Raw genomic sequence first — 15,517 nt, 5'->3', positions numbered from 1 at the left:
CATCATTCTGGCCAAGCATCATAGCGCGTGATCCTCTCCTCCTCTTGCCTGCACGCTCCGTAATAGAGACAGGTAGCAACTCCGTCTCCATATTGTTAGGAATCTGTCCACCGATTAGTTGGGTTGGCAATATATAAACCAACAATGTTTGTAGCTTTAAGACAAAATCACTGTATTGATTTATGCTATATTCCGATTGGTTGATTATATTGCAAATTACCATAAGAGGGAGCTACAGAGATCATGGCTTGCTCTCTCTGACATTCTGTCTCTCTGTTGCTATCTGTTGTATTTATGCTGTACTTATGCTTTGATATGTTTACTGTAAATGACTAAGGCAACCGGTAAGAAGACTTCGTAATTGGATATTCTTTGGACTGTAAAATGTGTATGACCTGGACCTATATATTAGACTGTGCTATTTCTTCAAGTAAACTTTAACTCAATTTAGTGTATCTGAGTATGGCTGGATAATTATTCATAGCTATTCTCATATAGGTTTCCATGCGCATATCCTTGTTACTCAAGGGTTATTCTGCACATATCATAACACATATTACACACAAAACTTCTCATATCTTCAATCAATCAGAGTAGAGCTGGAAGGGACCTTGGAGGTCTTCTAGTCCAGCCTCCTGTTCAAGCAGGAGACTCTATACCAGTGGTGGCTAGCCTTTTTTGGCTCCCACGCTGATAATTGCACTCGCTCGCATGCCAGCACCCAGAAGGCAATGTGTGATGGGGGCCACCCCACACCCCCTACGCATGCACGATTCCCCCCCATGCACTGCGCATCTTTGCGCATGCGCACGTGATTCCCTCGTGTGCAGTGCATCCCTGAGCATGCTTGTGCGTCTCCTGTGCACTCCCCTCTGCCCCCTGCGCATGCGCGCCAGATACCCAACAATCAGCTGTCGGGCGACAGCACGCATATGCGCAGTGGGGGGTCTTCCGGATGACCTCTCGCGTGCCCAGGGAAGTAACTCTGCGTGCCACTTCCAGCAAGGGTGGCATAGGTTTACCAACATGGCCCTATATCATTTCAGCCAGGTCTCTTCTTAAAAACCTCCAGTGATGGAGCACCCACGACTTCTGACGGCAAAGCTGTTCCGCTGGTTAGTTGTCCTCACTTTTGGGAATTTTCTCCTCAATTCCATTTTGTTTCTTTCTTTGATTAGTTTCCCTCCATTGTTTCTTGTCCTGCCCCTCTGGTGCTTTGGAAAATAAATGGATTCCTTCCTCTTTGTGGCTACCTCTCAAATACTGGAACACCGCAAGTTACACCGCCACTGGAAAAAAGTGACTTATGACCGTTTTCCACACTTACAACCTTTGCGGTACCCCCCATGGTTGGATGCTTGGCAACTGGCACATATTTAGTTTTTCTCTGGACTAGCCAAATTCCAGTTCCTGCAATCGTTCTTCATATGTTTTAGTCTCCAGAGCCTTTAATCATCTTAGTTCAGGGGTCTCCAACCTCGGAAACTTTAACTCTTATGGATTTCAACTCCCAGAGTTTGAAGCTTTGCTGGCTGAGGAATTCTGGGAGTTGAAGGCCACAAGTCTTAAAACTGCCGAGGCTGGAGACCCCCGTCTTAGTTGATGGACTGAAGAGGCTCTCCAATTGCTTGATCTGTCTTGACACTCACAATGCGGTCATTGATGACTGTGGTGAGAGCCGTCTGCTCCCCTCGCAAGCAGTAAAGGTTCAGCGCCAAGCACTCAAAGAGACCCTGGTTACACAGCTCAAGTAGTCGGTAGCCAAAAGTGTGATCTAGAACCAAAAAGTTGCAAACGTAATTAGAAAAGCGAATTGAAGGACCTTGGAGTTCTCATATCAAAAGACCTGAGCACCAGAGCTCACCGTAACAGCATTGCCAAAAAGGCATTAAGAATTGTAAATCAAATCTTACGAAGCTTCTCCTCCGGAAATATCGAATTGCTAACTAGAGCATACAAAACTTTTGCCAGACCAATACTCGAATACAGCTCATCAGTCTGGAATCCGCACTGCATATTAGACACGAATACAATCAAGCGGGTCCAGAAGTATTTCTGGAGTACTACACTCCTCTGCTCGCAACAGAATACCCTATATCACCAGGCTTGAGATTTGGGGCCTGGACAACCTGGAACTACGCCGCTTAGTTACATTTAAGCATAGCACACAAAATTATCTGCTACAATGTCCTACCAGTCAATGACTACTTCAGCTTCAACCACAACAATACAAGAGCACACAATAGATACAAACTCAAGGTAAACCGCTTCAAACTCGATTGTAGAAAGTACGACTTCAGCAACAGAGGGGTCAATGCCTGGAATGCCCTACCTGACTCTGTTGTTACATCCTCTAACCCCCACTCCTTTAACCTCAAACTAACCACTATTGACCTCACCTCATTCCTAAGAGGTCGGTAAGGGGCGTGCGTAAGTGCACCATCGTGCCTACCGTCCCTGTCCTATTGTCCCCATTTCTTCGTACCTATTTCCTGTATTCTTACTCATGTTTATGCTTATATCTATTATCTTGTAAGCGATTGACAAATCAAATCAAACAAATAAACAAATAAACGGTTCTCTCTTCCAGGGAAAGTGTCCTTCCCCTCTGGACGTCTTCCTACCGGTGCAGTGCAAGATATGTGTGGCGATTCGGTTGAATTGCTCCTGAAGGAACTCCAGATTGGTCCGGGTGATGTCAACTCCATCTTGGACTTGAACCGAGGCCTAAGGGGGGGGGAAAAAACAAGTAACAGACCAAGAGCAAATCTGGATTATTGTCCTGAAATAGGACTTGAAACAAGTTCTGGGTGCAGGTTTAGGAGCCTTCACAGATACAGAGTATCGCGACTGCTTTTGGGGGGTGGCTTTGCAAAAAACAACAACACAGCATATCTGAAAAATGAGGGCAAATTTCATCTATAGGGGATTTTCTGACCCGCCGCATCGCAGAGCTGGCCAGGTGTACAGAGTGGGTGGGTGTGCATTGAATAGCACTTTTTTCTTTTGCAGATGAAAAAATAAAAAAGCCAATTTCCCTCAGAGCAGAACTTCTGCTTTCAAAGAATAAAGGAAAGTGTCAACTAACTAACTAACTAACTAACTAACTAACTCTAAATACTCCTTTGGCCTTTTTAGTTGCCCGTAGAAAGGGAGTGGAGGAAAGCAGTGCATTCCTTAAATGCCTTAGATAATCACCTTGGCAGCCCAAAGCGGTCAGCGTGCAAGAATATTACTGGACAGCATGACTGATGACTCTTGGCTATGGATGTGTCCCATTGGAGAATATACATCCACGGGGTGGGGGTGGGGGAAAGACCAGGGTCAAGGAGGAAATTAATGGTGTGTTTTAGTGTCGGCTGCACCCAGCTAAGGCCAACTTGGCCACTTCTAATAAATCTTTTTTTCTAGATGCTGCTAGAAACTTCGGATTTGAATGGGGGTGGATTTGTCAGAGCCCTGAGAGAAAGAGCATATTGGTGTGACCACGGTTATAGCTAGTCCTTGACATACAACCGTAATGAAACCTGCCCGTTACGGTCGTTATGTCTGGCCGATCACATGGCACACCCAATTTTACCACCTTTTTGTAAAATCCACTTAGCGTGACTTTGATGACAAGATTCACTTAAGACTGGCGGTTCACTTAGCACTGGTCTGAAGTGAGTTTGTCATCAAACACATGGCACGGTTGTTAAGTGAACCAATGGTTGGTTACTGACATGCTTTTTGCTAAAAACTGAAAGCGCCCATTTTCCGCAAAACCGTCATAAAGAGACAGTCTGGGACACTGCAAATGACTGTCAATGTTTCCCAGTGCGCGAAGTTCAGTCAGGTGACTACGGAGAGGGCCAGAATGCCAGGACTTTTAATCCGGGTCATAATTCCTTTTTTTTTCAGGTCAGTCCCATAGCTTTGAATGGTTGCTAAGTGACGTGGCGGCACAGTGGGTTAGAATGCAATATTGCAGGCTAACTCTGCCCACTGCCAGGAGTTCGATCCTGATCAGCTCAAGGTTGACTCGGCCTTCCATTTTCCCAAGGTGGGTAAAATGAGAACCCGGATTGTATGGGGGCAATAGGCCGACTCTGTAAAACCGCTTAAACAGAGCGGTAAAGCCCTGTGAAGCAGTATAGAAGTCTAAGGGCTATTGCTATTAAGAGTCGTGGTGGGGTGGTGGTTAGAATGCAGCATTGTAGGTTAACTCTGCCTACATTCTGGAGTTCAGTTGAAAGTTGACTCAGCCTTCCACCCTTTCGAGATGGGTAAAATGGGAACACGGATTGTTGGAGGCAATAAACTGACATTGTAAGCTGCTCAGAGAGGGTTGCAAAGCCCTGTGAAGCGGTAGATAAGTCCGAATGCTAGCGCTCAGTGACCAGTTGTAGGTCAAGGATTCTATGTACATACAAAAGATGACGGTTCTACATCCAAAAATGTCCCAACGGTCCCCAGAGGTCAAGGAAACCGCTCTGAAGCAGCCATGAATCCATCTAAATCAGATGTGGGCAGCGGCAACAAGGGGCAGAGCGCCAGCAGTGTTGGGGCCAAGGCATTGGAGCACATCAATGGAAGGGAGGTGGCATCGCTGAAGGGCGGGACAGCTGTGTGGTGTCGGGGGCAGAGCAAGGGCAGCATTAATGGTGGAGCGGCACTTTGTTCTGACCCACACCTTTTTCCAACAAATCAAACGCAATCCAAAAAGAACAGAAACTTTTGCAATGCTTTTGCAAAATAATTTAGCTGTGATAAGCACAAGCTTTGCCAAACTGTGCGAGACTTGCCAAAAGATAACAGGCGAGAAATAATTTGCAATACAAAAATCTTCAAATACAAACTCAGGATACTGGAATGTCCACGAGGCTGGGGTTTCAAAACGTCTTTGCCTTCTGCAAAGTACGTTCGTTTCACAGCTGCCTTTTATCTTCTTGAAGGAGGGGCCATTACCTTGCAGCCTTACTCACGAGGCGCCCGTGCTGTTGTAGCTGCTCTTTCCTACGAGCAATCCTGCGCACATGCTCAATTGGCACAGGCTCCTCGGGAACCTCCTCATAGCTGCTGCCAGCCCCCACAATCTCTGAAGGCAGCAGTTCACTCCCTAATGGTCCTGGCCCCTCATCTGAGTCCTCGCTCTCCTCAGCCGTCTGTACCTGCTACCAACTAACCACAACACAGTGCCAGGGGGGTGGAGCACCTGCAACAGTGGGCTCGCCACAACAATGTCAGCTTCTCATGTGCTCCCCTGGGGAAAATTAATTGCCCACCCGTGATCTAAACCCACTGGCCTCACAGTTTAAGGGCTGGCTTTATATTTTAGTTAGCCCATGCTGGGTTTTTTGTTGGTGTGTAACTTACAAACTGGGTGCCAACTTGTGATTTTAATACAGATTACATCTCCTATTTATTATTTTTATTACAGAAATTTTAACTAGATATCGTGTGACAGTTTTTAACCTGCTCTGATCTTTCACTCTTAACAAAAACTGACTTGACGAGGTGGCAGTGACACCTTCATCTCCACAAGCTGAGTGGCCGGTTGTGGTTCTCCTTTCTCAGCCCAAACCGCCCAGCGCCATCAAAGCAGAGGAAACCAAAGTGGACTCAAACTTACAAAACTCTCCCGGACGTACTCCTCCAAGCCATTAATCAAACTGTAGGTGGCCATCTGAAAGAACCCCAAAAAGAAGAAGGCAAATCGTTAACCCTGAGCAGCAGATTAAAAAAGGCGGAGAAGGAACATCCGGAGATGGAAGAGAAGCTCATCTCACCCGGACGTTGCGGTCGGTGGGCTCCTGGCCGTGTAGGTACTCTTCCCGGAAGAAGCGGCTGAGCTGGGGCTGAATCCGCTGCAGGGGCTGGAACTGGCCGTGAAGCAGCATCACCATGTCAACCATGGAGAAGTTCTGGCAGATCAAAGACAGGAGGTCTCCAAAGAAGCCTGCAAAATGAAGAGGAGCAAAAAATAAAGAGGGGGTGGGGGGAAGAGACTCACCAGCCCCTCAATGTCCTGGTCCAGACGAGGGGGACCATTAGGTAAAGGTAAACATTCCCTTTGCACATACGCACTAGTCATTTCCGCCTCTAGGGGGCGGTGCTCATCTCCGTTACAAAGCCGAACAGCCAGCGCTGTCCGAAGACGTCTCCGTGGTCATGTGGCCCGCATGACTAAACGGAACGCTGTTCCCTTCCCACCAAAGGGGTCCCTATTTTTCTACTTGCATTTTTTTAACATACTTTCAAACCGCTAGGTTGGCAGAAGCTGGGACAAGGAACGGGGAGCTCAGTCCCGTTACGGGGTGCTAGAGATTTGAACCGTCAAACTGCTGACCTTTCTGATCGACAAGCTCAGCGTCTTAGCCACTGAGCCACCCGGTCCCCTCGCATCCCCGCTGCGGGATCACTACTGTTTTATAAAGCCTTAGTAAGACCACGCTTGGAATACCACATCCAGTTTGGGTCACCAACTTACAAAAAAGATGTGGCGAGTTTGGGGGGAAAAAACGTGCCGAGAAGAGCAACTAAGATGATTGAAAGGCCTGGAGACTAAAACATATGAAGAACAGTTGCAGGATTTGGGTTTGTCTAATCTAGTGAAAACAAGGACTGGTGTGTGTGTGTGTGAGACACGATAGTAGAATTCCAGTATTTGAGGGTCTGCCACAAAGAAGAGGAGGGGGGTCAACTTATTATCCAAATTATCCCTTATTATCTTATTATCCTGGGGCAAGACAAGAAACTAATGGATGGAAACTAATCAAGGAGAGAAGCAACCAAAAACTCAGGAGAAACTTTCTAGCAGTGAGGAGAATTAACCAGTGGCACAGCTTTGCCTTTAGAAGTTGCTGGTGCTTCATCACTGTAGTTTTTAAAAAGAGACTGGACAACCACTTGTCTGAAATGGTATTGGGTCTCCTGCTTGAGCAGGGGGTTGGACTAGAAGATCTCCAAGGTCCCTTCCAGTTCTATTCTGATTAATTGACTGCTGGAAAACTTAACAGCAGGAGCACAGAGAATTTGATTGGGCAAAGGAAAGAAGGACTTTTCCATCCAAGGAACATCCCCACAGGGAAAAGCCACAGGGGAGTCTCCGGAAGAGCCAGTGAAGACAACAAGTAGCTAAAACAAGACTATTTTTAATTCCATGCCAGCCTCAAATGAGTTTTTGGTGGATAAAAATTAACCCTACCCATTAATTCCTCATCTGCAATACAAAACATACCTACATTGGAGCAAACCAAAGTCTCCGAATATTCAAAAATAAACCATTTCCTCCTTTTTCTTTTCTGACTACTCAACGTGGTTTTGAGAATGAGGCCACGGAGGAGAAAGAGAAGAAAGAACACAGCAGGTCCCATAATCACAAAAGGGCCTGCATTTGAGTACAAGTGGCAAATCAAATCAGATCAACCTTAATTCCTGACATAGACCAGCACAGGGAGGGCCGGGCGGAAGGATTTCAAAAAGCAGAAAATAATGCAAAGAAAAAAATGTCCATTTATTGTTTTTATCCTTTTTTTTTCCCCTTTAGACTTTTACATTATTTTAGCTTTTTATGTCATTTTATTTTTGTATTTTTTTTTTCTCCGCTTTTAAATTTCTTGTACCTATCCTCCTGATGCTGGACTTTGACTGTACTAAAGATCGGTTTGATTTAAGTAGAAGTGGCAATTGGACCGCCGCAAAATAAATCAGCCCGTTTTCCTACGCTGGAATAAAATCACAGGATCACAAAGAAAGAAAAGGATCCGTTTCCAAATTGGGAAATCTACCTCCGTTACATGACAACAAACCTCTCTTTTTAAAAAAAATCCTTTCAGTGAAAGACCCATTAAGATATGAGGAATTAAGAAGGCCAGGACAGGTAGTCTTCGATGTAGGACCACAACTGAGCCCCAAATGGATGCTGCTAAGCGAGACGTCGTTTAAGTGAGTTTTGCTCCCATTTTACAGACCTCTCTTGCCCCTGTCGTTAAGCGAATCATGGCAGAAGTTAGTCAGGTGGTTGCTAAACGAATCTGGTTTGCTGACTAAAGGTCTCAAGAGAGGAATCATGTGTGACCCTGGGACACTTCAACCATCGCAAATGTGAGGCAGTTGCCAATTTTGAGCACCTGACCAAAATGGGAACGCTGCCAAGCTCAAAATGGCGGCGGGCCGCTTTTTCTCAGCGCTGTTGTAACTTTGAGCAGTCACTAAATGAACCACTGTAAGTCGAGGACAACCTGTCTCACAGGGTTCAAAAAAGGGCTGGCGACTCCTTAGGACCGGAAGTCACTTTCCCCCCCCACACACCAACTGCTGGAGCAGCCGCGTAGGCCTTACCCAGCGCGCCTTCCGTGCCCGGCTCGAAGATGTTGCTGGTGCCGCTGAGGCGCTGAATGAAGTCGGCGATGCTCTCCATGCTGCCCTGCTGGGCGCTGAGGGAGCCCATCATAGAGGACAGCACCCCCTGGACCACGCTGGTGAAGAACTCGGGAGGCAAAGTGTCCGCTGAGGCGCCCCCACGGCCGCTGTGGCCGCCGCTGCCCAGGCCGGCTGAGAAAGCTTCTGGTCCTCCTTGTGGGGCCGAGGGGGGAGGGGGCGAAGGAGAGGCGGCCGGCTGCGGAGGAGGAGGAGGGGCCATCTGCTCAGGAGGGTTGGGGGGGCCTCCCCCCATCTGTGTCGCCTGGGAGGAGGAAAAAGAGAAAAAAAAGGAGGAAAAAAAGATGCTCGGAAAGAGCGCGAAGGATTTGGGAAGGTCTCAAGGTCCCGGCTTCTTTCAGTTCCAGAGGAGAGGAGAGGCCGAACGAGGAAGGAGCCTTGAAAGGCAGGCGGGGATCGGGAGAATTTGGCCTTCCGATTGCTAAGGATCCAAGGATGGGACACCCATGGAGGGATTTCTCTCCTAAAGCTGGGATTCAGGCCCAGCATCTCCAGACCAATCATGATTTGAAGACAGGAAAATGGAACCAACAAGACACACACACACACACACACACACACAGATTTGGGGTGCCAAATGCAGGGGCTTTGTGGCTTAGTGCTGGTTCAGGCACAGAGAATGAACGACAGGAGAGAAAGGGAGGAGAGGGGAGGGAGAGAGAGAAAGGAGGGGGTGAAAGAGGGGAAGGGGAGGGAAGAGGGGAGAGAGGAGAGAGAAAGAAGGGAGGGAAGAGGGGGAGAAGAGGGGAAGGGAGGAGAAGAGGAGGAAGGGAAGGGAAGAGGAGAGGAAGGAAGGGAGGAGAAAGAGAGGGAGAAAGGAAGAAAAGAAGGGCAAGGGGAGAGGAGAGGGGAGAGAGAGAAAGAAGGAAGGAGAAGGGAAAGGGAAGAGGGGAGAGAGAGAGAGAAGGGAGGGGAGGGAAAGAAAGAGGGAAAGGGGAGGGAAGAGGGAGAGAGGAAAGAGAGAAAGGAGGGGGAGAAAGAGGGGAAGGGGAAGGGAGAGGGGAGAGAGAAAGAAGGGAGGGAAGGGAAAGGAGAGAAAGGAGGGGAGAGAGAAAGAAGAGAGGAAAAGAGCAGGGAAAGGGGAGAGGAGAGGAGAGGAAGAAGGGAAGGGAAAGGAAGAGAGGGGAGGGGAAGGGAAGGAGAGAGAAAGAGAGGAGGGGAGGGGAGGGGGGGAAACTCACCTGCAGGAAGTCTGTCATGCCTTGCAGGAAAGCAGGCACGCCGGGCATAGCCACCGTGATGGTGGGAGACCCCATCCCGGCCACCCCGGCCATGCTGGAGCCTGCCGCCCCCAGGATGTTCCCCAGCAGTTGAGAGAACTGAAGTTCGGTGGCGGCTGCAGGAGTCTGGCCCGATGGGATGGGACCTCCCGGGGCCCCAGCTGAACTGCCCCCTGCAGCCGTCGTGGCCGTGTTGGTGGTGCCAGCGCTGGCTGAGGCTGTGGGAGGGGAGGCAGAGGTGCTGGTGCTGAACGTCGCTTGGCTGCTGGCGGAGGAAGAAGTCGACGAGGAAGTCCCGCCGCCCTGAGCTGCAAAGGCAAGACAGAAGGGCCGCTGCGTCAAGCAAGAGACGGTGATGGCGGATTTTACGCCCGGTCCGCCATCGCGCTTTCCAAAATCCCTCGTTTAACTCTAGCAATAGCGCTTGGCAATAGCACTTAATGACTTATATACCGCTTCAGTGCTTTTACAGCCCTCCCTAAGCGATCGAGAGAGTCCGCATATTTGCTCCCAAACATTTGGGTCCTCGTTTTACCCACCTTTGGAAGGATGGAAGGCGGAGTCAACCTTGAGCCAGTCAGGACTAAACTTATGCCAGCGGGCAGAATTAGCCTGCAATACTACATTCTGACCACTGGGCCACTACGACTCCTAGGTGACTTTGTTGTCAATTCCCTTCCCTTTCCAAGGAAGACAATCAACCTGTTCTGACCCAGGCTTCATCAAACATAATTAACATCAAACTTGTTTTAAAAGCACAACCTATTTTATTGCAACGCTGGGAATTACTTACATTCCCAGCCAAAAACCTAATTATAAACAGTTCCCCAAGATAAGCACATACCTTTCAGGGCTGCGGAATATTGCCCAAAACAGAAGTCTGCAATTAATTATGACAGAAACCCACCGAAGTACCAGAAAAAAAAACAACCATACACAAAGCTTCAAGGAGGACTCGGAATCTATCGAACTACTTTGCTTCCTGCAAAGATTTCGTCCTCGAGGTCTGACTTTTATCCCTTATGGGAGGGGAAATCAGCTCCCAGCCTTATTCCCGAGTCGCCCCTTCTGTTTCAGTTGCTCTCGCCTTCCAGCAGCTCTGTGCACACGCACACTGGGAACAGGCTCCCCTGGGTCCTCGGCCTTACTGTTGCCAGACTCCAAAGGCTCCAAAGGCAGCACCCCGCTCCCAGATGGTCCTGGCCCCATCCCTGCATCAGACGCAGGACCCTTGCCCAAGTCCTTTCCAGAGTCCCTGACTGGTTCCCTTTCTTCCTCAGTGCCCAATTCTGCTGCCGGCTGCACCGGCTGCAAGCAAACCACAACACAACCACTACTTCAGATATGAACCCTACAACTTCCTGTTCTTTTCCCCAACTCTCAACGTTCCCCCCCGCCATTCAGAGTAAATTTCTAGGCCAAGAAAAGCCACTCATTTTCGGCTCTGATCCAGGTGGCCTTCAACTTATGACGGTTCACTTAGTGATCGTACAAAATTACAACACCGAAAAAAAAAGGGACTGGCGACCGTTTGCTTACACTTACAACCATCGCAGTAACCCCAGGACTGCGTGGATCAAAATCCAGACGCTTGGCAACTGACTCATATTTACGTCGGTTGCTGTGTCCTGGATCCCATCATCCCCTTTTGTGACCTCCTGACCAGCCAAGTCAATGGGGAAGCTAGTGTCATTTAACAACCGTTTTGTAACTTAAGAACTGCAGTGATTCACTTAACAGCTGTGGCAAGGAAAGCCGTAAAAATGGGGCACAACTTACTCAGCAACGGCAATTTTGGCCTCTGTTGTGGTTTTTAAGTTGAGGAATACCTGAATTGCTACCCTCCTTCTTTCCTTTTTTGAAAATAAGTTTTAAATAAACCCACTCCTGCATCTCAACCTCCCGAGTCCCCACTCTGGAACATCCCAGATTCCTGTCCATGGTGACTTACCCACTATCACAGGCTGCATGAGAAGCTGTCCCACCAATCCGCTGATCATCTGGGCCAAGGAAGCATTGCCACCCATGCCTGGGCCCTGCGTGGGAAGAAGGCCGTTTTGTCATGCCCCTGTCGGAGTCTGAATCCGAGGAGGACAGCTGGCAGGGAGTGGGAGTGTGGCTCCCTTGGCTGTGGAGGAAACCGGGGAAGGGCAAAGTCCGGCTGGGCAGAGCAGGGAAGAGGTAGAATAAGGGAGAGGGAGTTCAGAGGAAGAGCCAGGCCCACCCCATCTTCATCCTAGGGCACGCAGGGAGGAACGGAGAAGGGAGCAACGTGGGTTGCATGGCTTATGGGGGAGGAAAGGGACCTGATTCCCTCCATTAGCTGCAGCTGGGAAGAGAGTTTAAAAGAGATGCAATGCTGAGTGCGGCAGCTGCTGGGAGCAAACGTGAGTTTATCTTGTGTTGACTGCGGTTATCTGTGTTCCTGGCGTCCTCTCAACCATGTTAAGTTATTGCTGTGCCTTCATGACTGGAATTCTTGCTCCTGCCCTGCCGGATTAAATTACCTCAGTTTGGCTTGATTGGATTTATGGATACAATTTTTGTTGACCACGTTTTGGACTTGATTCTCTGCAGCCAAAGGCTTGTCCCTGGGAGAGTTTTTCTCCAGCCAGAAGATAACCAGGACATTGGGGGCAAAGTTGGAGCTCATAAAGGGACTCCTACGGATTATCTGACTGTGTTGCCTTTGTGCCACGTCCCGGGGTCGTCACACGTTTATTGCAAGAGGCGGAAAGCAATGCAGAGAAAACGCCATTGCCCTCCGAGATCTCCCAACCCTTGTTTCCTCACCCCTTGTCCTACTGCCGGGGGAGGCCCCACGTGGGTGGGCCGCACAGAAGGAGGGGAAGGCCTGGCAATCACTACGCGGGCCGGGGCGGACGGGAAGCTGGGGACCTGCTGGCCTAGAACACAAAAAGAGAAAGAACGTGATATAAGATGGTTCGTTTGGTGACCATTCAAAGTTACAAAAGTGACTTACGATCATCTTAACAGTTGCGACCTTTGCAGCATTCCCCCGTGATCAGGTGTGATCCAAATTCAGACGCTTGGCATCTGGTTCATACTTATGACCGTCGCTGTGTTCCGAGGTCATGTGATCCCCTTTTTGCAACTTTCTGACAAGCAAAGCCAAATGGGGAAGCCAGATTCACTGAACAACCGGGCTAGTAACTTATCAACTGCAGGGGCAAGGAAGGTTGTAAAATGGGGCAAAACTCACTTAACAAACATCTCGCTTAACAACAGAAATTTGGGGCTCCATTGTGGTCATAAGTGGAACCCTACCCGTATTAGGATCAGGGTCTTGGCACCGCAAGATGGAGGCTTAAGCTCTCGGGGACCCGACAACTCCTCCCTGTTCCCCATTCCAGGAAGAATACCCCCCTCACACTACAAGTAGTCCTCAATCGAGTCCAAAATTTCTGTTGCTAAGCGAGACGGTCGTCAAGTGAGTTTTGCCCCTGGTTACGACCTTTCTTGCCACAGCTGTTAAAGTGAATTGCTGCAGTTGTTAAGTCACCAGGTTGCGAAGAGGATCTGGCTTCCCCATGGATCACACACACACCCCCGGGACACTGCAACTGTCATAAATACGAGTCAGCTGCCAAGCATCTGAATTTGGATCACGTGACCAGGGGGGAGGCTGCAATGCTTGGAAGTAGGAATAACGGTCGTAAGTCACTTTTTCTTTTTTCCCCCAGCGGTGTTGTAATTTTGAACTGTCACTCAATGAACTCTGGTGAAGTCAATCCTACCCAGTGGTAGGATTCAGCCGGTTCGCACTGGTTCCAGTGAACTGCTTGTTCAATTACCCCCATCTCCCTGGCTATCAAAATGGATCCTGGCCATTGCGCTGCGACGGAGAAACGTACAACGGAGCGGCCAGAGCAAGGGAAGGTGAAGGCTACTTTCCCTCTTTCTTCTCCCTGCTCCTCCTCCTCCCCTCCCCCCTTTGTGCTGACCACTCCACTGCCCGTTTCTCCATTGCATTGCTGCACCCAGGATCCACTTTGACAGCAGTGTGTGTGTGTGTGTATGTGTGTAATTTAACAACCGGTTCACCCGGGGTCAGGTTGGCCGTCTCAGGAGGCTCGTCCTACGTGCGCAGCATAGCTGGAGGACTGGCCAGGCCTCCCACGATAGCCAACCTGACCCTGGGAAAACTGGTTAACTTATTTGAATCCCGCCGTTGCACCTTATCTATGTGCTTCTTGGCTGGCTTACCTGTAGCTGCTGAGGCCGCAGCTGCCATGGCTTGTTGCGTTATCTGGTGGGCCATGGCCTGCATGAACTCCGGTGGGAGGCTGGGTAGGGGCATGTGGGCGCCACTACCTGCAGAGAAGCAATAACCAGAACCAGGAGAAAATCAACAGGGCCGGAAATGGGAAAAACCCGCAGCCGGAGCGCTTGGCCTCCCCCTGGATCGGTGGGAGCCGTTTTCCTTACCCATCCCTTGGGAGTGTCCGGTTGAACCAGCTGGCCCCATCGGTGGCATTCCGCCGGAACTGCCGCTGCCCAACTGGGAGCCGGAGTCTAAAGAGGGAGAAAAGGAAGTGGACCTCAAAAATGAGAAGCCGCTCCACGTTGTAGATTGATTTCTCTCCCCTGTCCTCTTTCTCTGGATGGTCTGGATTTCATTTCAGGTCACATTTCCCCCTCCCGCCATTTTGTTTTTTGTTTTTAGCGTATGGCACGCGTTTCACGCCCCCCCAAAAAAATAACATGACTTTAATCAAAATCTAGCAAGCTGATCTTTTTAAGATGCTGAGAAGTGAAGGGGCAGAGCACCTCTCCTTCCCCCCGACCCATCCTGTAACAATACAGGTAAGTCTTTGAGTTATGACCGCAACCGAGCCCCTACATTTCTGCTGCGAAGTGAAACGTTGGTTAAGTTTGCCTTGTTTTGCCACCTTTCTTGCCACAGTTGCTAAGTGGATCCCTGTGGTCGAGAAATTTGCAACCATAGTGGTTAAGTGAATTGGGCTTCCCCGTTGACTTTTTGTTTGCCAGGAGGTCGCAAAAAAGAGGATCGCATCACCTCAGGGCACGGCAACGGTCGTAAGGATGAATCAGCTGGCGAGCACCTGAGTTTTGATCAGGTGACCTTGGGGATGCTACATAAGGTCGTTAATTGTGAAAAACGGTCATCAGCAGTGGTGGGATTCAATTTTTATTTTTACTACCGGTTCTTTGGGCGTGGCTTACTGGGCGTGGCAGGGGAAGGAGACTGTAAAATCTCCAGTCAGAGGTAGGATTTGCCGGTTCTCCGAACTACTCAAAATTTCCACTACCGGTTCTCCAGAACTGGTAACAGAACCTACTCAAGACCAGGTCTGGTCATCAGTCCCTTTTTTCAGTGCCGTTGTAACTTTGAATGGTCACTAAATGAACTGTTGTAAGTCGAGGGCTGCCTGTATAGCTTTGGTTCCGCTTTTGGGGGTCGACTTAAATTACGGGACCACCATGTAGGAAAAAAACACTAAAATAACGCTTAACATTTTCACCGAATTATTGAATCTGACTGTGTTAAACACAATAAAAAATTATTATATTTGGGTCCCATTTTTACTTCTGGGGATTTCAGCATTTCATCCCCATGCTACCCTTCCCAACAACCTGTACACAAGTGGTCAGAATCCAGCCATAGACCACCTTCAAGGGACTTGTTAGTTCAAAGAATACAAGGCAACACGTAACCCTGACAGGGCAAGTCACTGTACATAAACAGAGACCAAACGCCATTCCCTTCTAGCACTGATGATGTTACCTAGTTGGCTACTGAAACGTCTGCAAGAAAACCACCAAGCCCGAGAGCCCCGAGTTCAACCCTGAGCTACAAGTATTGTTTTTTTTAGGAGTATAACTTTCAAAAA

General features: G+C 49.0%; 1 protein-coding gene across 26 annotated transcripts in view; it reads right to left on the bottom strand.

The window, feature by feature from the left end:
- BAG6 (BAG cochaperone 6) overlaps positions 1 to 15,517 on the bottom strand; it is a 45,445-nt gene that overhangs the window by 9,138 nt on the left and 20,790 nt on the right. For all 26 annotated transcript variants that reach the window (XM_087923308.1, XM_087923316.1, XM_026720023.2 and 23 more), the window contains 10 exons: positions 14,091 to 14,177; positions 13,869 to 13,976; positions 12,435 to 12,547; positions 11,593 to 11,677; positions 9,603 to 9,949; positions 8,323 to 8,665; positions 5,769 to 5,938; positions 5,612 to 5,665; positions 2,625 to 2,727; positions 1,650 to 1,774 (listed from right to left, as the gene is read on the bottom strand). In XM_087923308.1, coding sequence (XP_087779434.1) covers positions 1,650 to 1,774; positions 2,625 to 2,727; positions 5,612 to 5,665; positions 5,769 to 5,938; positions 8,323 to 8,665; positions 9,603 to 9,949; positions 11,593 to 11,677; positions 12,435 to 12,547; positions 13,869 to 13,976; positions 14,091 to 14,177 — 1,535 coding nt within the window. The remainder of the gene's footprint in view (positions 1 to 1,649; positions 1,775 to 2,624; positions 2,728 to 5,611; positions 5,666 to 5,768; positions 5,939 to 8,322; positions 8,666 to 9,602; positions 9,950 to 11,592; positions 11,678 to 12,434; positions 12,548 to 13,868; positions 13,977 to 14,090; positions 14,178 to 15,517) is intronic.

This window comes from Pseudonaja textilis, chromosome 2 (assembly GCF_049901715.1).
Source record: "Pseudonaja textilis isolate UNSWEBS1 chromosome 2, rPseTex1.2, whole genome shotgun sequence".
NCBI lineage: Eukaryota > Metazoa > Chordata > Lepidosauria > Squamata > Elapidae > Pseudonaja > Pseudonaja textilis.
The sequence above is the reverse complement of the archived record's forward strand: the minus strand, read 5'-3'. Positions and strand labels throughout refer to the sequence as shown.